The 24,385-nt window shown below is 57.1% G+C and overlaps 1 protein-coding gene across 13 annotated transcripts in view; it reads right to left on the minus strand.

Annotated features, from left to right (window-relative positions):
• PTPRF (protein tyrosine phosphatase receptor type F) overlaps nucleotides 1-24,385 on the minus strand; it is a 412,513-nt gene that overhangs the window by 36,818 nt on the left and 351,310 nt on the right. For 8 of the 13 annotated variants that reach the window (XM_034778804.1, XM_034778801.1, XM_034778796.1 and 5 more), the window contains 7 exons: nucleotides 20,555-20,808; nucleotides 19,728-19,818; nucleotides 16,930-17,142; nucleotides 13,416-13,564; nucleotides 9,662-9,777; nucleotides 6,790-6,822; nucleotides 3,465-3,562 (listed from right to left, as the gene is read on the minus strand). In XM_034778804.1, the coding sequence (XP_034634695.1) occupies nucleotides 3,465-3,562; nucleotides 6,790-6,822; nucleotides 9,662-9,777; nucleotides 13,416-13,564; nucleotides 16,930-17,142; nucleotides 19,728-19,818; nucleotides 20,555-20,808 (954 nt within the window). The remainder of the gene's footprint in view (nucleotides 1-3,464; nucleotides 3,563-6,789; nucleotides 6,823-9,661; nucleotides 9,778-13,415; nucleotides 13,565-16,929; nucleotides 17,143-19,727; nucleotides 19,819-20,554; nucleotides 20,809-24,385) is intronic. The other 5 variants (XM_034778805.1, XM_034778799.1, XM_034778797.1 and 2 more) reach the window with 1 other exon arrangement.

The raw sequence follows: 24,385 nt of genomic DNA on the forward strand, positions 1-24,385 counted from the left end.
CGGCACCGGGCGAGCGCCGGGCTCCCAGGCTAGAGGGGCGGCACCGGGCGAGCGCCGGGCTCCCAGGCTAGAGGGGCGGCACCGGGCGAGCGCCGGGCTCCCAGGCTAGAGGGGCGGGACGGGACCGGGCGAGCGCTGGGCTCCCAGGCTAGAGGGGCGGGACTGGACTAGGGCTGTTCTCTAGAACGGAGAAAGGGGAAGGTGGCCTCTGCCCGCCCTCCTGTCACCATGGTGCCAGGCCCCTGCCCATCTTAAGATCTTGTGTGACACAGGCCAGAAATGGGAGAACGAAAGGCCGACTGGCTATCTGCTCCGTCTGGGCCGGCCTCGTGCCCGTCAGCGAGGGGGGCAGCAATGCCCAACTCCCCGGTGTCTGAGCAGAGTGCGCCACCAGCGCCGGGGCGGGAACCACACGCCAACGATCCCCATCGGGGCTGGACCTGCCCTGTCGTGGCTGCCGTGCACACAGGTGTCCAAGAGGGGGAGCTCTAACACAGCCTCAGCACAAACCCATCAAGAGTGAGATAAATAATTAACCGGCTGAGCCTCCCTTGTCCGCTGGTAATTCCATTAATCCCGGGCTGTAAATCACTCCGGACTCTCACTGTACCTCCAACACACCGGGGAGAGCTGCTGCCAGACCCTGAGTGCTCGGCTCGCCTCACGCCTGGCGGCCACAGGGCTCCGGCTGCCCGTTAACCCTGCCTGCTCCGTTCCAGGGGGACCCCTTCCGGCTCAGAGCTGGCTGCAGCCTCCGGGAGCTCCACCCCTGCACCCAGGGCTGCCCTCGGCCCCCGGGTTTGTCCTGGAGCTCCATGCCCAGGCGCCCAGGTTATAGCTCACTCCGGGGAGTTCTGCACAGGGCAGACGGGCTGTTAAAGATCTGCTCTGCGTCTGGGCTGCCTCGCTCCCTTTACGAGGGAGCCCCGCGCGCCCCACACAGACTCCAGACTGTTGGCTTTCTATGGGAAAACACAAACTATGGCTCTTCCTAAAACTAAACAGCAGTAGAAGGGCCTCCGGGGCAATCTTCACCGCGCTGCACTGCTCGCCAGGCCAGGCCAGGCCAGTGGCACTAGCCTGCATCCAGCCCCGGGCACAGGGATTAAGCGCTGGAGTCTGCTCTCTCACTGCAGAAGTCAGGGCAGTAGGCACTGGAGGTCAGAGCTTAGGACTGAGCAGTTCTCTCAGGGAGCAGCAGTTGCTGCCTCATGCACGGGCTCATCCAGGCTGCAGCACGCTGCCCCCAGCTCTCCCTGTGCTATTTCCACATCCACGGGGCACGGTTCCCTTCCGAGCGCCCCAGGACTCCGCGGAGCGCCAGGCTCCCTGGCTAATTCCACTCCTAGATCCCGACCCGGGAGTGTGTGACGATCAGCCAAAGCAGGTACTGGGATGAGACCAACCCCATTTGCACTAGTGACCCTGGGCACCTGGTGCACACCTATTCCAGCCCACCCTAGTGCCGGTGCCTGATGAGCGTGCTGCATTCAGTCATTCCACCCAAATCTGGAGTCAAAGGCGGCAGAGTCCATGGGAAGGAATTACACGCAACAATCAGCTATTTAATAACTGCTTCAGCATGGAAAGTACAACTGATTGGTGCTCTCAACCAGCCATGATATTCTAAAAAGGGAGACTGAAGAGAGCAGCACAGGAAAATGGTTAAGGGAATTTACTTAACGCTAATTTTCGGAACCAGTTCAAGAGCTCGCTATTGTGTGGCAGGCTCTGAATGGCAGAGACGAATCCCACAGGCAGATACCCAGAGCACTAGACGCTGCATCACAGGCCTTTCATGGGATACAGAAAAGATAGAATCCGGTTACAGCAGATCCGAGAGTTCTGCTTTAAATTTCAATTGGACTCACAAAAGAATGAGGCAGGCAGGTAGGAGCGTGCACAGGGCTGCCGTGCTCATGGACACAGACACACAAAATGGGGGGATGGCGTTTCAGCGCACACTCACTGTGCTGCAAACTAGCGGCATTGACGGTGACAAGGCATCTCCCTGGCTCTGGAGAGCTGTGCACGGAGTGGCAGCTACTCGGCCGATATGCCCGGTCTCCTCAGTGTCCTCCGTCACACAGCACCTCTCCAGCTGGCTGCAATTCATCCCTCCCTTTGCTCGCTTCCTTTCCAGCGGGTACAATCTTACCTTGTGGGGAAGTGTCCTGCTCCCCTCTCATAAATCAACGGAGATCGGCTCCCGCAACGGGAGGCCGCAGGCAGAGGCAGATCACAATGCGAACAGCAGCGATAACACATGCACAGGACTCGTTCCCAATCTAGCCCCTCTTTAATACTTGGGGGGGATTGACGAGTTACCCTCCCACAGCTGAAGTGGCTCCTCCGGGGATGTGTGCAAGCCGAGGAAAACATCCTGCGGCTCTAATGGCTGCACGGGAACTTCTCCCCCAACTGATCAGCCAGCCTGGCGAATGGCTCCAGCGGGAGAAGGGCTGGAGCATGCCAGGGACAGATGCAGCAATTCTAGTGCTCATTACCCCCCTCCTGCCCCCCTGCACTCCCCTCCCGCCCGGCTTGGCAGGCTGTCCTCAGGACACAGGGGAGGGGCTGCAGGTCAGGACTGAGGGGTGCCAGGGGAGCCCAACAGCGAGTGATAACGGGCCGGGTTCGGGGCAGCGGCAGCGGTGCGGGAAGGCCAGCAGGAATTAAACAGTGGGGAGGAGGTCGCAGGTCGAGACCGAGGGGTATCAGCAGAGCAGGGGTGGGAGGGCCATGGAGAGACAGGGTGGGACCGAGGGGTATCCGCAGAGCGGGAGAGGTGCAGGAGGGCCAGGGAGAGACAGGGCAGGACCGAGAGGTATCAGCAGAGCGGGATGTTTAGTGTCATGGGACAGATGTGGGACACCAGGGTGCTGCAGATCAGGCCTGGGTGCTTCAGGACAGCTACGCCGTGTGACAAGGGAAGCAACCGGGGAGCTGGAGCTGAGGCCTGAGGTGCAGGGTAACCCCAGCGGGAGGTGCCCAGGGAAGCTGTGAGCATGGAGGAAGCCGGAGGAGCAGAGGGTGCTGGGGGTTTGGCCTGAGGTGCCGGGTAACCCCAGCGGGAGGTGCCCAGGGAAGATGTGAGCATGGAGGGAGCCGGAGGAGCAGAGGGTGCTGGGGGTTTGGCCTGAGGTGCCGGGCGCAGCTTGCAGACCGAGTGCCCGTGTTAGGCCTGGATCAAACAGAACAAATGAGCCCAGCAATGGGCATGGTGCTGAGACCCAGGAACCCCTCGGCTCTCGCACTCCCTGTGTCTGTAACCGGGCTGAGCCGGACTACGCTCCTGGCACCACCGGGGCCAGCAAGCGCTCTGCTGCCCAAGGACTCCCCCCAGGGTAGGGCCCATCATTACAGCCCAGTCACCCATGGGAGCAGCTCAACGACCAGCCCCTCCCTGCGACGCCCGGCTCTTGGGAACGCCACTCACACCGGTCTCCCTCTCTGCTGCTCACCTCGTACTCCTGGGAGAACCTCAGCCCGTCGTTGGCCTTCAGCCTGTCGATGTTGTCAGCGAGATCCGTCACCGGGATCGGCGGGTGGTCTCGCATACCTGGCGGGCCGAAGAGAGGGGGAGGGGAGCGTTACTGCTCTGCGCCCAGGCCCAGAGGTGCGCGCGGCCGGCGTGTGGACAGTGAGGATGGGACGCGCTGGGCAGGATGGATGGCACGTGGCATGCTGAGCGGTGACAGAACAGACGGGATGGGCAGGATGGTCATGGCCAGGTGAGCATGCTGACGTGACAGCACCGCAGGTGGAGCAGGCTGTGGGCACAGGGCCTGGGGGCCGTGCAGAGGGGAAGCCCCGCTCCGTTCACAGGCCGAAGGGGGATGCTCTGCCGGGGCTCCCGCACAGGCTGAGGTTGAACACACTGATTCTCAAGAGCGCTAGCTTTCCCCGGGGGAGGGGTGGTCTCATGACTTACCCCTAACGATTACAGGGTCCCCAGAGGGGCTACTGAGCCCCTGCAATGGCTAGTCTTGGCGGCAGCCGAAGGGGTATGCGCACCAGTTGCTATTTACCACCGAGCAGGCCAGCCCGATTCCCGGCCGCAGGCCCGCCCCCTCGCATCTCAAACTGTGTGTACCGCAGGCCTGGGCTCAGGGGGACTCGCCGGCACTCGAGACCTCAGGGCCCCCACTCACTGGCCTGACGGTGCCGGGCAGGCGGGTGGGAGCTGGGTGCCCTGTAGGGAGCCGGCCTGCATCTCTCATGTTTGAGAGTTGATGGGGCCGGCCCTGCTGGGAGGTCTGGCTGGCTGGCGCCTGTCCCTGGTGATGAGCGCAGGGCAGTGGAGAGCATGTTTGGCAGAACAGCCCCAGGGGGGACGGGCTGTATCACACGGGGACAGGATAGAGGTCAGAGGCGAGAGCCTCATTATAGCACTTGGGGTTTACAGCCCAGGCCCCGAAGGACCCTTTGCCCTGGTCCTGAACTGACGAACTGGCAGGAACGTGGCTGTAAAACAGCTCATCCAAGTTCTCGGGGCTTGTGCCACCGCAGGCTGCTCTGTGGGTTTCCCCAAACCCCACGTGGTTAACGATGATTAATGGGCGATGCTGCTGATACGCACGCAGGGAGGTAGGCTGGAGCCCAGCCAGGAGCCTTCTGACAGAGCTCGGCAGCCTCTGGGTGCCCTGGCTGGCAGAGACGGGCTGCTGTGGCGATCCAGCAGGAGATCTCAGACAGCAGTGACAAGCCATCAGGTGACAACGTGCAAGCGCCACTGCACATTTCAATGTAGCCACTGGGAAAACCACCAGCTCTCCCAGCCACGAGGGCCTGTCACCACCATATAAAGGGACTTGCACACTGCTCTGAGTCCACCCCACACATGCTGCCTCCCTCTGCCAAGTGCCGCGAGCACCACTCCTGCCATGGCACAGAGCACTGCCCAACAACCGACCTGGGGCAAGAGAGGGTCCCTCTGCCCTGGCATTAGGGTCATCTCACCAGTGACTCGCTGCTGGTCTCCACACTGAGGCCACTGCCCCACTTGGCAGAAGGCACAGATCAGCGCTCCGTAGCCCCCAGCTGTTCACACACAGAGCCAGGGCACCAGGGAGCGGCCTTTGCAACGAATGGGCATGTAGGCAGCGGCGACCTGGCAGGGAGGGGGCCCCGGCTGGCAGGTACCTGCAGTGTGTGAATCCAGGGCAGTCCCTGCCGCAGCATGGCAGAGCCATGGGACCACAGCTCACTCCACAGCTGCAGCTGCTCAGTGCCATGTTGGATTCCCGCTGAATGGTCAGGGCCAGGCTGCAGCAGGCTGGGGGCACTTGAGCTCCAAGAGCAGCCCTGGGGGAGGGGGAGGGGTGCAACCCCTTCCCCAGCGCAGTGGCTCCAGAACAGCACCCACATACGCCGGGGGAGGGGTCTGGAGGGCTCTGCTCTGCACAGCTCCCTGACTTCAACACGCTTCTCCAGAGAGGCCTCTGTAGCAGGCAGAGTGGAGAGTAGAGAAGTGCAGGCCCTTGGTGGGGGAGGCCAGAGATCCCCACTAACCCAGACAGGGCTGCAGGCTGCAAAGCCCTTAGCACCGGCCAGGGGGTGCCATTCCCAGGTCTCTCTCCTGTACCCGCGTGCTCCACAGCACCGCCAGCAGCGAGGACAGACCTTTACGGTTATTTGGGGGTGGACTCAGTCTGAGGCTCACGAGAGACAGAGACTCCTAGCTACTCATGCACCTCCGCTCCCACACTGCTCTGGGCTTGGTTCTTGGCCAGGCCCTGTGGTCTGGACCAGTTGTGTGGTGGTTTGAAGGCTGTGTACGCACCAAAGTTATTCTGGATTAATGCAGGGTGTGGATTCAAAGGGCTGCTCCACACTGGGGCAAGGGATCGATCTAGGAAACGCAACTTCAGCTACGAGAATAGCGTAGCTGAAGTCGACATTTACTAGATCGAACTAAGTTTACTTACTGCGGGTCCACGCGGCGCAGGCAAGCTCCCCCGTCGACAGCGCTTCCTCCTCTCGGCGAGCAGAAGTTCCGCAGTCGACGGGGGAGAGCTTCTGGAATCGATTTATCGCGTCCAGATGAGATGCGATAAATCGATCCCAGAAGATCGATCTCTACCTGCCGAATCGGGCGGGTAGTGTGGACCTACCCAAAGTGGACCAACTATTCCGGAATAACTCCATGTGTAGACAAGCCTGACAAGTGTCCCTCAGCACGCAGACACCCTGGCCCCTCTGCTGTATTTCACCGGTGGCCAGAGCCACACTGGAAGCTGGTCCATCCAAGGCGAAAGGAGAGTGTGTTCAACCCCTGGGCCACGGAAAACCCTTCAATTTGTCCTTTTAGGGGGGTTAATTGGCCGCCTCTAAGGAAATGTCTGTTGTCCTGCTCACACCTGAGATGGAACTTCACAGCTGCAGAGCGCCCCACGCCCAGCTGTGCCCAGCGATCTGCCAAGCGACACAGCAGCTTGGGTTGCATGAGCAGGGACTGGAATGCAGCTCTGAAGAGAAACAGTCATTTGCTAATCAGCTGGGATTATTTTAGTGAGATCCTCAAGGCCAAAAGCCTTGTAGCCCCCAGACTGCTTTTGTGCTGTGCTGAACTGCTGGAGTGTGATGCAAATAGCACCAGAACCTGGCCTGTGTGGGACGTCTTGGCCCATTAATCATGTTAGAAAGTGAAATTACTGCCACTCTAATCTGCTGAGAGTGAGGATGACCTTCAATGACATCGTAACAAAAATTACAGAGACGAGAGAGAAAGGGGAAGAGAAAGAAAAGCGAAGTGTCAAGATAAATACAGGAGGAGTGAAAACTAACTTGAGATATTCGGGCAACTGGGGACACTGGAACCTGCAAAGAAAAAAAACGGGGCAAGAACAGAAATCCCATTAGCCTTCAGACAATCATCGCAGAGGTTCAGAGAGGGAAAGGCAGAGAGATGAGGATGCAAAGGAAAGAGCAGAGTTTGCTGCAGAAAAGCAAGGACAAGCTGGAGCTCCCTCCTGCATTAAGCGGAGCCGCACGGGCGCGCTGCCTGGCTGGGGAGCAGACGATAACCGAGCAGTTGAAGAGTACGTTTTTAACCCCAGCCAGTGCACTTTACTGCAGCTGGGGTACAAAGGGAAGTGCTGCTCCGAGCATGTGAAATGATTACACATCCCACCCTGACCCTCTGTCATCTGGCTGTAAACCCTACGACTGCCCACGCCTCCGGGGGAGGCAGGTGTGAGGTTAAGGAGCGGACATGGAATCACATTCTTCCTGGTGGACAGAGAACACGGCACCGCCCAACCGAGCTGCCACTGCAGGGTCAGGCCTTTGGAATTCCAGCTAGCCACAGCTGGGCTCAGCCAGAGGCCTCATCACAACGCAGAGATGCAGCCTGGCAAAATAGCACGTTAGTACCAAGAGGCTGACAATTCGTGAAATAACCTGGGTCTGGAGCAGGAACCATTAAAGCGATAAGGCTTAATATTTAATAATGGGAGGCGGATTAATTATGCATGAAACAAGGTTTTCCCTGCCTCTGTGATCTCCAGCAGGGACTATCAGCCACCAGCCCGTGCAGGTCTGATTCCAACATGTCTCGTTCGTTTCGTGCCCGTACAGCGCTGGGGGGACAGTCCAGGTGCCGTTTGGGCCCCCGGGCTCAGAGCCTGTCAATGCCCCTTCATTCACCAGCACACTCTCCTCATTTCTAGCCGTGACACTCCCCTTCTGACCTGCCGAGACTCCGCAGCAGCACTGGAGGGACAGGAAGTGCCAGATCGCAGGAGAAATGAGCTCAGCGGCCAAGGGAACAGAGCCATCTCCGGGGAACTGGGCTTCCCTTCCCTTACGCCTGCTCCCTGTTTGTCCTGACGCATGGGGGATGGGCGGCAGGGGGTGGCCTGCACCCCTCTGCCCACCGACTGTGGTTCTTGTGTAGATCTGGGTAGGGTCTTGCCCCTTTGTGCAGCATGTGACAGAAGCACATCTGACATGCTCTGGAGTGCCCAACGGTAGGGCCTATGAACACATCCAGGGCCCCTGCAGGGACAGGAACCTACTCAAAATCCCAACCAGCCCCAGTGCTCAAATAATTACCAGCAGCTATCGCTGGGGAGTGAGGCCGCTGCATGGAAACCAGGTTTGGAAAGCACGTGCCCAGCACACAAGCAGCCTGAGCAAACCCCCAGGTACGGTCACCCTCAGGCCCTGCTGCTGCAACTCACCCGTCCCCAGCCCTGCACTCTGTGCGCTGGCAAAGCCTTGGCTGTGAGCTCTCAGCTCCTCCTTCAGCTGCCTGCTTCTCCCTCTCCCAAGACAGTAGCAAACAATCTTCTCCAAAGCCGCTGCACGACTTTTGCCTTATTGCATACCCCGAGGAGCCCCACAGCCCACGATCTATAGCAGAGCTGTCACTGCACCCTTCCCATCCAATCTGGAACACGAGCCTGGCACGAGGACTGCCTAGCAGCCCCCCAATCCTGGCCCTGTCCAACCTCCCCCGGCAGCGCTGTGCTGAACAAGCCGCGCTGGTTCCTCGGCAGAGGAAGGGGAGAGCTGGGAAGTGGGGCTGGCTCGAATAGCCAGCGGTAAGAAGAAAGCTCTCGCTCACCCTCCCTGCCCAGACCCAGCAGGTTTCCATCAGGAAACGCCCCGTTAGACAAAAGCTTTTAGCCGGAGGAGCAGCAGGAAGAAAGGGAAAGTAGGTTATGTCCTAGGAAGGCTGGAAGGCAGCAGGGACCGGGGCGTGGCCTCATTTACTGCTAACTGCCCCCACCACGGAGAGCCCCACGGCCCTTCTGCTGCATTGAGGACGTGGCTCAGTTCGCTTGGGCGTGCCGGTCTCTGATCTCGCTAGTGACCGGCCCGGTGCTTTCAGAGCCGTCAGAGACACACGGGCTATGAAGCAGCAGCAGGAGACGTTTCTGCTCTGGAAAGTAGAGTTGCCTCCCGTGGCTGATACACTGTCTACGGACCCCAGGCACCACAGGACAATGCAGGCATGACTGGCGATGCTCCACAGCGAACGACTGCATGCAGAACTCACTGGGTGTGACCGAGCCCTCGTCCTCTGGCCTGCCAGCACTGCCCCCAGCAGCATCCCTCTCTGTGCTGGGGAGGAGCTATGCTTACAGCTCACCTCTCTTCCCCACACACGAGCAGAGCAGGAGTAACCACCTCTTGAGCCGTTCCTCAGATCTCCGTGTGGGAAGGGGCCCACCCTGCCCAGACACAGCTGCGGTCTGACACGGCGTCTTCGGCAGGCCAGCCTCCTCCCTCGTTTTGCTTGTTAGCAAGGCTGAGACTCCTCGGACATGGTCCGCGCCCCGGGGCAGGTCAGAATGGAAAATCCTCAGAGCTTCCCTGAGCCCCGAAGTCTCCCTGCCAGAGCCTCCGCACTTCGTCCTGATCAGCCACGCCTGCGGAGTACCAGCCTCGCTTACGGCAGGGAGCGGGAGGGCCTGACACACACCAGGCTTCCGCCTCTGCAGGCCCTGTAGGCCTGTGTGACACGGCCGGGGAGCAGCATGTCAGCTCACAGGGCAGAGATGTGGGGATCTGCACAAAGACCACTGGCCTTATCGCTGTGGCTGGGAAGGGGCAGAACGTTTCGGAGAGAGACGGGGGCGAAATCCCCTCAGCTCAGTGTCTGCTGGGGGCGGGAGGGAGCGCTGGGCAGGCACCGCCAACAGCATCCTACCTGGGGTCTGGTAGTTGAGGCGCCTCATCTCGACAGGGTCGGAGGAGTGAGCCAGCAGGGAGTCCTTGAGGCCGATGGAATGCTCGTCCTTGGACGAGGGGGAGTTGGCTCTTTTCCTAGGGAAGGAAAACACACAATTGAGGGGCCCAGCAAGGAAGTGCATGTCCCACAGACCAGCATGGTGACCGTGCACTCAGCTGGCGCTCAGACAGCTGCCTGGCCAGCAGGGCAGACACGGGGGGGGCCTGAATGTACTGCTGGGGGCCTCTGCCCGTGAGCTCGGCTGCTGCACTCCCCGGGCTGGGAGCGCCACTCTCTGAGCAGCTAAATCAGCCCCCCAGTTACTGTCACAAGTGAAAGCAAAACCCCGTAAGAGCTGCAGCCGGGGGCCATGCTGGATTGGGGGGGCTGTGCAGTCCTGGCAGTCAAGACTCCTGGGCTCTCTCCAGCTCTGGGAGGGACTGGCAGGAAGTGCTCAGAGCAGGGGCCCAAGAGGACTGAGGACTCCTGCATTTGAGACCCAGTTGTGCCACCACCTCTCTGCGGGCCCATGTTGCTGGCCTAAGGTTCTCCACCTATAATGCGCGGATGAGCCCTCTGACTTTCCACTGCAAGTGTGTGGGAAGCCCTTCGGAGATGCCATATTCCGTACAATGTACTCCTCAGAAGCAAAGATGAAGAAGCAAAACCCCATTACCTCTTACTCTCCCTAGGAACTATTTCCTGTAGCGGAAGGATAGAGTCAATGTTCCCCCAAGTATTAAAAGAAATGAAATGTCGAGAACCATAGCGTAATGGTGTAAAGACTCTTCAGGGTGTGTTTTATTGGGCCATTAATACATGTCTTGAATGGCTGAAGGCACCCCAGGCGTGTATTAACGGGACAATAAAACACACTGTTGTCTCTTAATGCTATATTTATGTCACCACCTCGGGCGCTGATCTTGGTGTAATTTACCAGCCAAGGAGGGACAGACCTGATTGGTAATTGGACGGGAGATCTTTAAGGCAAACTTGGCAAGGCAAGAAGTGCTATGGAGGTTTCAGATGGGTTACAGCTAAAGGGAATGCCCCCGTGTGGTGCTAGGGGGCGCTGTGCTCTGCAGAGCAGGGACCTTTCTCTGGGTCAGTGCTGACCCAAATGCCTCCGCGTAGAACTAGAGGGTGCTGCTGTGATACTCAAGGCTTTGCCTTTTGGACAAAACGTAAACCCCGGGGAGATTGCCCCACTGGTGAATATCGAAGACCCCATAGCTTTGTGTAGGAGACGGGCATGTTGTCACCAATCTCCCAGGTCAATTTTAGTGTGTTCCCCCATCTAAATTCACCAGCTTTCCTCCCCTTTCTAATCTGTTCTGAGGAGCTGCCGGGCACTGTTAACAGCTGCCATGTTCCGCCCAGACATCGCTGCATTTCAGACTGGTGCGTGACCGGAGTCTCACATACATGACTAGGGACGGTGCTGTTCCAGCACACGGTGTTACTACTTACACACTGCTACAGAGCTGTGCACACGGGTTTCTGCATTAGTGCCTGGTGTGGGGAGCGGCAAGACGTCATTCGTTATTAAGTGATTCTACGCAGCAGAACTTTCATTCACTCGGGGGCACCCAAACTATGACTGAAGTTCAGTTTGCAGCCAAAACATCTGGACATTGGGACTACAAGACATTTGGGGTAATCGGCAGGGGAGGAGCAGCATGTGATCCTCACACCACGTGGAGTGATCCAAGCATCTACCAAGTCCTCTGACTCTCTGAGAGGCAGACAGGAGAGCTCCCGGACTTTACAGCATCAATGGAAGGAGAGGGACAAGCGCACACGAAAGCACCATCTCTCCTGCTCTCAGACACCATGGTGAAACACGGCATATGTTATCGTGCTTTGGTCCCCAAGTCCTTGGGCAACGTGACTTGGGTCTCTGTGGGGAAGGAGGCAAAAAGGTGTTTGATATTAGTCAGTTTCAAAAGCCCACACCGGGCTTCTGTGAAACCAACAAATCCAGGCTGTCCAGACTTTCACGCAATGTACCAATAGCTGGATTCAATCCATTTGCATTTGAGATTTAGAACTTCAGGGAGAAAACCCCTCAGAAAGGAAGCTAGAGAGCGAAGCCTTAGGAGAAAGCAGCCGGACTCAGTGCCCAGAGGTGTGTCGGGTGCTGCTGTCTCATGATGACAAGTGAAGAGCACCAGTGAAGAGTTATTTAATTTCTGAAGCATCCATCTCACAATAGGGTCTGGGGAGCCACAGAAAAAACAAAACTAAACCAAGCTGGGCCCAGCACCCAAAGGGACCTACAGACAGACAGAGACAGGTAAACCCAGATGAGGGAATATCTGCCCTGGGCTTCCACAAAACGTTCCTTGTGGTGGCTCAGAAACCACTTGTGTCTGTCAACTTCCGTAAAAGCAACCCTCCTGCAGACAGGTGAATTACCACACAGGACCGTCTGGGCGTCAGCTAATGCGTAAAGGCAGGATTTGAATTATGGAGCCCAAGCGCAGATGGCACCTTCCCAAGCAGCACAGTCCCTGTCAATGCAATGGCCACAGGCTGGCATCGCACTGTGGCAAGGTTAGGGTCAACTTTACCAGCTGCAGGAGACACTGATCCATGTTACAGACGAATGGCACCTAAGTTCTCAGTTGAAAGACTGGAGGTGCAAAGAAACCCCTATAACCGCTTACAATCGCACTTCTAGATTTGTAACCCATTTGCAAAACACTCTGGCACAAATCTTGTGACCTGTGATTGTCAGCCACGTGAATTGCTAAAGGCTGAGGGGTAGGATGTGGCCACTGCCTTCAACCCTTGGCTTACGCCACGCCTGCACATAGGGAAGCCGGGACACACCAGGCAGTAGGTTCTTAAAGGGGGAAGTAGATTTTAAACTTTAAACAAAGAGGGAAGAGAAAACGGATTCCTACCTTTCTTGTTTACTAGATCCAGAGAAGAGCAGAAACAGAAGAAAGGAGGTGATCACTGAGACAGAAAGGCACTGACTGCACATGCACAGCACAGAGCTCCATTTAATCAGAGAAGAAAGCCAGGTCCCTTCCCCCAGCACAAAATACACATAGAGCTAGAGAATCCAGGAGGTGAGCGGATAGACTCTACTGGTTACAACTGAGTGGGCAACAGAAACTCATGTAAATGAACCAACAGCTCATCACAGAGACTTACAATACAGGGTCGCAATACAGAGCTTACGGCCCACGAGCTCGGAGGGCTGGTCCTTCAGCGGGGAGCACACCGCGCCAGTGGGACGCTCGAGGGGTGCCAGGAGGAGAAGCAGCGTTTCTGTCTGGGTTTAGCCCTTAGTGTCCATGGCCTGCCGAGGGGCGGAGTGAAGCAGGCAGGCTCTTTAGTAGGGGCACCTGAGAGGGGCCAATCAGGCTTCCACATCTTCACCAGGACACTCAGACTCTGGAAACCAGCCTGGGGAAGCTAACCTGAGAGTGGTGGGACTCCTCATAACACGCCACCAAGGACAGATCGCTTCCCCTTCCCCCGACTGCCCCGTGGGGCCCTGGGACACCTCCTGCCTCCCTCTTCTTTCTGTGCCTGGGGATTCACATTCATGCCCCAGCCGGCTGTCTACTGTCTACTTTACAAACCAGCCCTGTATGCTGCTTCGCAAGCCCTCCACCATGCCCGTAGGCCTTGAGCCAGACAGGGAACGCTGGGTCTGACAGCGAGAGGGAGGTCCTTGGTGCCGACATGCTGTGTGGGGAGCAGGCCTGGCTCTCACCTTTTGAAGAGCAGGATAGCAATGACGATGATGATGATTAATATAACGGCCAGCACTGGTCCCATCACCCACAGCATCTCGGGCTCGTCCTGCTGCTTCGCCGAAGACATCACAATCTCATCCGAGTAGGGGCTGGCTGCGTACCTCTTCTGCAGAGGGCGGGGGGCAGAGAATGCAAACATCCGTTAGGGTGAAGGAAACGACCACCTCCCATCCTATTGTACGGCACCCTGCCTCTGCCCAGCGCGGGGAGGACCTGGCTCTCACACCCGGGGCTCCCCGTGCGCCAGGGCATCGCGCCAGCACACATGGAAATCCACCTCCTCCTCCTGGGAAATGGCACAATCCAACTTAGAGCAATTCTCCAGCCAGCCAGCCAGCCGAGCTCCCTAGGTGCCGAAATGGAACAGCCCAGCTAAGAGCAACTCCCCCACCAGGCTCCCGAGGAGCAAATTACAGGCTTTGCAATCCCAGGCAGCGGCTGGGGCTGGCTAAGTGGTTTATAACACCTATTATGCTGATCTAAACACATCTCCCCAGGATGGGGCTGCAGTTGGAGAACCCCCGCCAGCCCAGACACTTCTCTTGAGGGAACAAAAGGACGTGTCTCAGCTCCGCTAGCAGAGATCTCGCGCAGGGGTCTCTCGCTAGCAGGGTCCTTCCCAAGAACGAGGCGATGCGGTGGCACAGTGCCTCAGATCGAGTACAGCAGGGCAGGATTACCAGACCCAACGCCCAGCAGCAGGCTTGTTATGCCGCGGTTGCTAAGGCTTATGTCGCCGTGGCGTCGCTTCACAGCTCAGCCTTCCTGGGTCAGAAGGGTTAAATACTGCGAAAAGCAATCCCTTCCGCCTAGCGAGAACGCAGGAGCCGTATCAGCCAAGTGCGGGGGCTCTCAGGTAGCACCTGCTGCCCTGTGCTCGGGAACGAGAAACTCTCCAGCCTTGCCGGAGACAGGAAGTTCGGGTGCCTGCTTTAAGGTCAAGTTCAGACCCACACTTCACGTGGATGCAGGTGCGAAGGGGTGGGTGGGGGTGCTATCTACGACCCCCTTCCGGCAATACACAGGTCAAACCCTCAGATGCAGCTAGGCGGGTTTAGCAGCAGCCTGCAGCGGCGCTAGCAGCGGGTTCTGCTGGGGGCCATGTGCCCTTGCACGTCCCCCCCATAGGGTCCTGCAGGCTTCAATCTCTTCTCCTTTCCTGGCCAATGTCTGCGTGTGGCCACTAGAGGCACTAGGGAGATAGTTTGGGCCCACCAGCGTGTAGACAACACTTCGCTCTACAGCTCAGACAGCACCCTTCTGGCGCTCTGCCGGACCCTGACGTGGGGTGGGGAGGGGGACGAGCTGTTCCGGCTCCAGCTCTGTCAGACAAGAGGCAGGGGAGGTGCGTGGGCAGCGGGAGGGAGGGGCTCATTGCCACGCTATTTGCTGAGGAAGGCGCACAGGTCTCACAGAAGCATCTAGCTACATCTGAAGACAGGACTAAACGCTACTATCACATGGAGCCTCCTTCCTGGGGCCAGTGCAGGCAGCCACAGCGCTGCAGAGCGTTTGCCCTGCTGGGCTTGCAAAGGGGCCCGAGACACCAGTGTCCCTTGGTCTCTTTGACTGGCCTCCCTCCGAAGCAAGGAAGGAGCCCAGCGAGCTGAAGGATCACGAGGACGATGTTTACAGACGGAGCAGCCAGGTGCCCCCCGATGAGCCGCGCTCGGCCCGACTCTAGGGACCCAGCGGGCAATGCAGGAGTTGGGTGGGGACAAGCAGTCCTGCGACTGGACACACTGCCTCGTGCTTTGCGCGAGAATGGGCCCCATGTCGCAGAGTCCTGGGGGCATGCCTGGCCGGTGTGATCTGAGACCTCTGCACTGCTAGCTGGGTCTCTTCCCCGCCTCACTGTGTCTGCACCTTGCCACGAGCACCGTGGGCCGGATGAGTAATGGAGAGTTTGACCAGTGCTAATGAGCCATTACAAGTAAATGAGGCTGAAGAAGTGAGCCCCAGCGTGGGAGCTGAGCAGAGGGTCCGGAGCATCTTTATTATCTCCCATTATTTACACACTGCCGCTGCCACCTCTCTCCTCCCTCCCCCACAAGCAATTTACAGGAGGATCTCACGGCACAGGTCTTGCTCTGCTATTTCATGCTCACTGTGGCAGCCATCCTCTCCCTCCCTTAGACCCCGGCATGCTGGGCCAGCTGCCCTCCTCAGCCATCCAGGTATGCGCCATTTCCCCTCAGAGTGACCAGATGTCCCGATTTTATAGGGACAGTCCCGATATTTGGGGCTTTTTCTTAAATAGGTGCCTATTACCCCCCACCCCCTGTCCTGATTTTTCACAATTGCTGTCTGGTCACCCTATTTCCCCTTAGCAAGGAGAGGCACCAGGGCTGGGAACCCGCACACTTTCATGCCCCGCAAAGACCCTGCTACTGTGGGAACAGGTGAATTTACTCCCTTACACGCCCCTTTTGAGGGAGATTCTGATCAGGGAAGTGACTCTCCAAGCTCCCTGCATGTCTCTTCTGAGCGAGCCCTGTTCAGCCAGGCAGAGTCCAGAGTGCGTAGGACTCCGCCCCGCCTCCTGCATCAGGGCTGACTGACAACTCCCACCTGTTCATGCTCTCTGTATGTGTATAGAGATCTCCTCAATCTATGTTCCATTCTATGCATCCGAAGAAGTGGGCTGTAGCCCACGAAAGCTTGTGCTCAAATAAATTTGTTAGTCTCGAAGGTGCCACAAGTACTCCCGTTCTTTTTTCTAGAATCCACAGGGTCACGCAGTGGAGTGCAAAACTGTTCTGCAGATCCCAGCGGCATCTCAGCACTCCTGGAGCTCCGACGTGTCCCGGGGCAGATAGGATTAGAGCATTACTGCCAGGGGACTGGAGAAAAAAGTGATAGTACTCAGACAAGGCTGATGTCTAACCTATTGTTACAGGGCACCAGAGTGCACGGAGCAGCCCTGCCCCACCCACCCAGTGGCGGCGGGCTCCTCTCCGCAGGCCAGTTTAGAGGTTTCTCCGCAGCCACCCCAGCTAGAGACAGACTGGAAGCCCAGCTGAGAGTCTGGTGAGCACAGCAGCAGTTTAGGAAGGGTGGGTGAGGAGCTGGGTGCCTGCAGGTTGTCTCCGAGCCTGGTCCCTGCGAGCGCACAGGCCTGTTCCACAGTCACTGTTCTGAGCAGAAACGCGGCTCAGAGCCAGCCCCTATCACAGCGGAGTCTGGAGTTCTGCAGTGGCGGAGCTCGACTCCCAGTGCTGCCCTCAGCTCTCATCTGGTACGTCAAAGATACCTGCTCTTTCCCTCGGAAAACACCATTCATCAAGTCAGTTCCAATGGACGCCTCCTCTCCCTGACACCAGCTACTGTGCCGGGCTCACCTCACTTTGCAGGGAACTCCACTGAGCAGGCTGCCAGCTCCCTGCACTGAGCCCCTCGGGCGCCCCTTGCCGGGGTGGGGTGGGGTGGGGGGGAGAGAGCGGGATGCCCCTTCTAGCAAGAAGCCCTTACCGTCTCGCCGTCCTCCAGCGACGCCAGCACAAAGCAGCGATAGCTCAGATCCTCCGAGAGCGGCTTGTTGTAGAAGCCCTTGTAGGTCTTCTCGTCTCCCAAGGTGAAGGTCTCTGGCAACATGTCCACTTGAGCAGCAATATAGGGCTTCAGCCTGTCTGCCTGACGCCGCTGGCGCCTGCCCAGGCCGCCCTGGCTGATGGCCTCCAGTAACTGAGGACAAAGAACGTGGGTCATTACATCCCTCTCCCCAGCGTTCGAGAGGTGCACGCTGCCCTGACTGGCAGCCGGGGAGCTGCATGTGGATTGGGCCAAGCCCAGCCAGGAACAGACGCTTCAGAACTTTCCTCCCCACTTATTTCATTGACCCCCTGGCAGCCCCCGTCATGCCTCAAGTCAGAGGGCTGGATTGGCAACCTCATGCTCATTTCCATGATGACAGGCTGAGGCGGGGCTGGGGCAGGGGAGGAAAGACTCCTGGCTGAGTTATAGTTAACATGCAGCAAAGCAACTGGGGCGTGACTGAACCTCCAGCTGTTGAAGGCATTGCGAGGGCCCCCATCACCGTGGGATTTGCTGCAAGCACCTTCGCACCCAGGCTGGCGTCAGAGAGAGAGAGGTCTGGGCCTTGGGACTCGGCCGCCGTGACGCTCACTCTGTTATTTCACGGGAGGGGCATTGCTTGGACCCCAAGAGCCCTGGGTTAATGGATTCCAGCTGGCTGCAAGGGAAGCAGGCCACATGCGGTGATCCGTTGGCATGGAGAGCCGCTTGGCTCTCCACAGACACCGGGCGTGAACGGCAGTCGCGGCTGCTGTCGAGAAAAAGTGACATTTGTACGTCTCTCCCTGTCTGAGCTCCGCTAGTTCCCCTGCTGCTGGGCTGCTGGCAGGACTGCATGTAGATCACACAGACACAGCAGATTTCATGGGACGCTCAGAGCAAAAATGGCACATTTCATAGTCGGCCACAAATTCCTGAAAACGGCATAAACACCCCAACCTTCAATTACGCTGCTAAAAACGACTCGCCGGTGTCTGAAGAAGTTTTTCTAGTGAATAAAAATGAATGCCAGGCACCAAACAGAAATTCTAATTTCAAATGGAGGAGGAGGTATGAAATACATTTCACAGCCCGACGTGCCGCACTGTCAGCAGACAGGGCCCTAGAGTGAGGTGGGGCTGGGAACACGGGTATTTACACAGAGGCCGTCAAAGCGCCCCAGCCCCAGCCCCACCCCCTCTCTCCTGGCAGCCGAGCCCCTGTTGAGGTGAACCAGGGAGGCCAGCGTCTGTAACCGCATGGAAAGAACCAGGCAAAGGAGAAGCCTCGCGTTTACAGACTAATATCCTGGGAACCGTGGGGAGGAAAGGCAGGAGAACGCCAACAGACAGTGAGGTTTGCACGTCGGTACAAGGCAGGGTCGAATGAGAGCTGGGAATTAGAGCCAGTACATCTCAGTTCCACCTGCACCACACACATTTGCTGCCCATTGTCACCCTTCGGTCCTTTTTAGCCTAGGGTGACGACATGCAGCTCCTAGTCTGTGCTCGTTTGGCACCACCACAGGACCTCGCTGCCGGGTCACAATGCGGCAGTGCAGACTTGGGCTCGTGCACAAGGGACTGGCACCAGTGAAAGCCCCTTCTAGTGTCTCCTTAAAAAACCAAACCTCTGCGTGCTTCAGAACCACCGTTACTGTCACCACGAGCCCCCGTGCTGCGCTGCCTCCAGCCTCCTCTTCGGAGGGCTTAGCTCTGTAAGTCCTAGTGTGGATGATACATACCCGCCTGTGTCTAACTCTGGGCTGCAGCTAGAGCGCATGGCTCTGTGAGCTAACATGTACACTAACACCTCCTAAAACAAAACTACAGACCCTCGCTTCATTAGTCACTTGCTGCATCTTGTCTGAAATGACATTTAAACGCTCTGGGGCAGAGAACAGGACTGGACTTGCCCCCCACACAGCACAAGGGACCCCGTTTCTGACTGGAGTCTCTACATGCTATTGTCACCCACATGCATATTCCATACAAAAAATGACACGAAAAGAACGTTAAGGTTGCGAAGTCAAGCACTGGAATGCAGGAAATGCCAGAATGCAGGTTGCCCAGGCAGCTTTCAGCCGGCCCCCCGGTGCCTGTGTATTACGAGAGAGTTTTTAATTACACAATCACACACTATGTTGTCCACAGGACCCTGCCTCGTTCAGCGCACCGGACGCAACGAGCAGCCGTTCAATATTTTGTTTTCTCCTCGTTTACTGCCCACGATTCAAATCCTGCTCTGAAGACACACAGGGAGTTGTGAAGGTTAAACCATGAAAAGCATTTTGACTGTGCAACGTGGAGGGGGCTAGGGCACCGGATGGGGGGTTGAGAGTTTTGGGTGCTGGCTTTAGCTCTGTATCTGACATTCTGAGACACCCTGGGCAAATTACTTGGCTTCTCAGCTTCCCCACCTGTAAAATGGGGACAATACTTCTGTCCTGCCTAATGCTGGGGTCTGACTCAGTGTTTGCAAAGGGCTGAGGGAGACTCCCGGGGAAGAAGCTAGAAGGTTAAGGAATCAAACCCTTGGACAGGCTGTGGAAGTGCCAAGCATTAGGGCGGTTATCAGATCCTGTACAGGCAGGAGGGAAAAAGTGAGCTCTGGGGGCTTCTCTGCCAGCCTGTCCCCTGGCAGTGCCCCTTTCCTCACACCAGCCGGAGCTCTAAGCCACCTTTCCCAGGGCCCAGGCGAAGCATAAAAGGAAGCCTTAGAAGATCACACTTAAACCAGGTCTCTCTGACTCCTACCTGGTCCAGCTCCATCTCATCAGGCGTCCGCCACCTGGCCGTGCGGCTGCTGGTGCTTTGATCTACTGGCACAACCACAATATAGTACCACCTGGGGAGGAAAGAAGGGTCAGAGGAGATGGCTAGTGCTAGCAGGAGATATTAGGACATTTCTTTAGCAGGTGATTGAATAGAAACAAGTTCAAGATGCCTCCCATCAAAACCCATTCCCCAAATCTCCTCTTTCTCCCCTTCTGTAATGGGCAAAAAGCGTCACTGAGTCAGAGGCCAGTTTTCCTGCTGTGCCGAGGAACGGAACGCTCCCTGCTAGCGATCATTAGGTTAATGAAGATACACAGACCACGCGCTAGACTAGAGAATGGTAGCAGGAGCTGGGGTAAGGACATTTATATAAACTGGCTGTAGCAGGATCCCTGGGGGAATCGGGTTTCAGCACGAGGATAGCACATTTACAAATGAGACTTCTATGAACTGGCTTGTTTTAATCTCCTTGAGGCTTTAAAGACATTACTTATTCAAAAGCTGTTGTGCAGTGACAGAGAAAGCACCTCCGGATTCTCAGCTGGCTTTCCCGGGAGGGTCTCAGTTCCACCCCGAGAAGTGACGGGGAGCTGTTACCCTATCTCACAAAAGCATCAGTTCAGAACATGCCAGCAATGCGCTGTCATGTGGTGAAGGGAAAACCTGGCTCCAGCATCTGCGGGCTGCTTTGGCATTCATTCCACAGTGTCACTGAATCAATGGGTTAGACTCAGCGGGTACACAAAGAGAACAATCCAGCCTCCTACCGCCCCTTGCCCTCTGGTCCATTAGCAGGGAGCACCTACCTAACTGGCGCTGAGATCTGGACTTTGGGAAGGGTGAGGGTGAACTTTCCTTCCTGCATGTATTTGTTTGTGGAGATGGGTTTGCTCTGCAAGACATCAGGAGCCGTGTGGATAGATACCCGGTGCTGGAGCCCACCAGCACTGCTGCCGCGGTTCATTAGCACAAAGGAATACTCTGTATCCGGCTGAAGGTCGCTTATGAGCTTCTTCATCGAATGGCCGTCCACCTCCACACTCTGGCTGTTGTACAGGATCTGAAACGGGAAAGGACACATCATGCCGCAGGGCATGCTCAGAATAGAAGGCAGCATTAGAGCTGATCACCTGAGGGGGGGGCCCAGAGCCAGATTATGGAATGCCCATAACGAGAACAAAGAGCCACACAGCTCGACGTCCAGCACAGCAACCCACAGCAGGCAGTGGAGCAGCATTCGCTGCTCCTTACGGCCACAGTGCGGAATCGCGAACACCGGCTGGGTGGTTAGAATCCTAAACTGCAAGGACTCCACCAGACGCATCCCCGGTGATGCCCCACCAGAGCGTCTCTTCAGTGCATAGGTAGGAGGACAGGACAGATGGGTTCATATTAATGGGTCTTTGTTTCCTTGTGGTGGCATGACATACAATGGACTTTGGGCATAAAACCCCATTGGTTCTAAAGTGGTTTCAACCCTAATCTAACAGTAAACACACGCTCAAAGGGAGAACACAGAACTGCCCCTTCCCAGGAAGGGAACTACGGGGATCATTTGTTTCCTAGAATTATGCTTCTGACCAATCAACAATGCATCTCACACACCCACACCCAAAACCACGACCTCACTGGTGTGACACCAGGGCACCAGCACAACAGCTGCTGGCGCGCTGCAATCCGAGCAGAGTTTGGGGCTCAAACCTTACCTCTGCCTGGGGTGGGCTTCCAAAGAACCGTACCCGGCATCACTGCTGGAGAGAATGGGGAGCGCACTCTCCTGTTGGCATGGAGCAGGGCACTGCCACGTGATATCACGAGGAAACAAGAAACTACGCCCCTGGGGCTGCCTGCTCAAGCCACCCTCGCTGGCTGACCGAGAGCTGCTCTCCTGGACGCGTGGGGCCGTGGGCACTCTTTGGTGCTTGCTGCTCCCCACGTGCTCAGTATGAATTTGCTCCGGCTGCAGTGGCTGCTTTGCATGAGCAGAGTGGCACCTGCTGGGCTTCATTGGTTTCCGGCCGAAAATCTGGATCTGAGCCCTGGTTCAACCTCTCAGCGGGAGAGCCAGCAGCAAGGGGACCCCGCCCCATCCCAGCTTTAACGGAGACGCGTGGCAGAGTCAGAAACACAAGCAAGCCCCACAGACACCCGCGGTGCTGGTGAGAGGACTGGAGGGCCTGAGGCTGCAGCGGAGACGCAGGCTCCTCTCTGCTACGCAATCCCCAGCACTCGACGGGGGGTTCCTGAATCTAAAGGAGGCTGCAAGATCGATGAATGCGTAGAAAGTGCTCTGAAGAGACCATATGCTGAGAGTCATGAACCAGGGAGGGGGTGAGCCTAGAGCACCCAGGTGGAGACGGCCGCCTCACGCCCACAAACATGCTCTGCCTTTGGGCTCTCCAGAGAAGGGAGCCAGCGCCCTCTCTCCCCTCTGGGTGCAGCTGAGCGGGTGAAGCAGCACCAGAGCGAGGTTCCAGCAGAGCCCTGAAGCAGCTGCTGTCTCACTGGGGCAGGCGCCCCGCATTAACTCCACAGGGGAGGTAGCGAGAAGGGGAGCAGCAGGCCCTGCAGAACCCCTGGGGCAGCCAGGCACAGGGAGCAAACGCAGACTGAGGTGCACAGTGCTGCTTTGGGTGACCTAAGTAGCCACGCCCAGAAGGCTTTGGCCACTGCACTCTGCTGAGGTTGGTCCAGTCACATACAGACTCTTCTCCGGCAGCCGGGAGGACGTGGTCAGCCGGAACCGAGCACGAAGGGAGGGACAGACACGACCCACGTTCTCATTGACGTGCGCCGGTCTTTCGGGATGGGCCCCACTGCTAAAATAACAAGTGATGAGACCCCTGCTGGCTCCCCAGTGCGGAGGCGATGCGGAGGGAGTGTTCTCTGCTGTGACTCCTGTGAGACTATTTCTTCTGAGGCTTTAATCCCTTCTCTGCAGAGAGACACGTCAGACAGGCACTAGAGTGAGTGCAAAGCATCCAGACCCAGAAATGCCTCTTAAAGCCTCTGGAATGTCAGACGTTTAGTTGGCAGGTTTCCTCCTGCTCAGTCAAACCAGACTCAGCCAAGCCAGACGAAACAGCTGGTTACTTGAGAGCTCTGCAGTCTATCCTTGCATCAACTCCTTCAAGCACTAACACAATATCACAGAAGCGGCAGCGTATTCCAGACAAGAACAGGGCTGGGCTACCTATCTGCAGGCAGATTCCTACATGACTCCCTGCCTCAGCTCAGGAATTCTGCTCAGACTCAAACACGAACAAAGTTGAAACACTCAGGTCACCCAAACCCTGCTCTAGCAGCAGGTGGGATCTCCCATTACACAGTCTCCCACAACTAAGTGATTCCAAAGGACTTCCACACGTGCTGTAGGAAGGCATGTTGTCTATACAATGCACGTGTGCGAAGGCTGTAGGCCTTCCTGGAGCCCTAGGCATGGTTAAAAGCATGAGGCAAGGTTGGCTGTGAACCAAAGTGGGCCTTGTTAGAATAGTAACACTAGGAATCACCAAGCAAACACATTCCTGACAGAAGACGCAGACCTCTCAAGTAACCACCTCATGCTCTCCTCAGAGGGCGGGGCGGGACCCCGGGTAAGACCCGGAGTGGAGGACAGGAGAATGGATGAGGACGTTTTGTCTGAACTATTAGCTGTGAGGCACAAGGAGGGTAACTAGTAACATCTGGAGCGTAGCACGTAACTGGTTTGTATCTCTGTATAACAGGAGGGGAAGCTTTGTATTGGCCTATGGGACACCGCCATGCTGACGGAGCTGACCTCTGCACTGTCACAGGCGTCCGTGTGATAGTGTGCCGGTAACCAGCCAGCCGGGCACTGACACCGAGCTTTGCTGACAGTGAACCTGGCCGCGGATTCAGCACCAAGACATCATGGTCTGCTGAGTCAGCAACCCGCCGTCTCTGCTGGTGCAGAAACACGGCAGCTCCAGGAACAGGAACCTGCGTGCCGTGTTTCCCTGGGGGCGGGGGCAAGGGGGCCCACGAGTGCTGCAGACTGGATGGACAGTCTGGGCTTTCAGCCAGAGTCTCTTTGCTTGCTCTGGGTTTGATTGAAAAGCTCCACAAACTTGCACTGCATGGTCTCCTGCTGACATCCAAAGACGACGTTCATTGCCTTGCCCAGACACGTGTGTCCAAAGACAAGGAAACAAAGCTCCCAGCCCCTCTCCCCACAACGGTTCTGTGTTCCTCTACCTGCCAGTCTGCATTACCTTTTCCAACGCTATGCACCATTAGTTAGCACCTCTCCATGAACCGTAGATGATGTAAGGGCACAGGGATAAAGTCACTGCTGTGTGGGAGCCCAGGGGCTGAAGCTAGCATACCAACCAGAGGCTGCCGAACGACTCAGTGACACCTACGTTAGTCAGCAGTGAAATGTGGCCAAAGGGCTTTAAACTGCTGAACACTGGGCTGACCCACGCCTGCCCTGCTATAAAATCCCTGTTAGTGCTGCTCTAGCTCAGAGACAGGCTTGCAAAGCTCGGCGGGTCCAAATGTCATCGCCAAAGGCTGGAGTCTGGTTATAACACAGCTGAGGCTAACTGCCATTCATGGGGCTGTTTCTATGCTCACTAAGAAATGTGCTGAACTGAAACATAGAATCATAGAAT

The sequence above is a fragment of the Trachemys scripta genome, chromosome 8 (assembly GCF_013100865.1).
Source record: "Trachemys scripta elegans isolate TJP31775 chromosome 8, CAS_Tse_1.0, whole genome shotgun sequence".
NCBI lineage: Eukaryota > Metazoa > Chordata > Testudines > Emydidae > Trachemys > Trachemys scripta.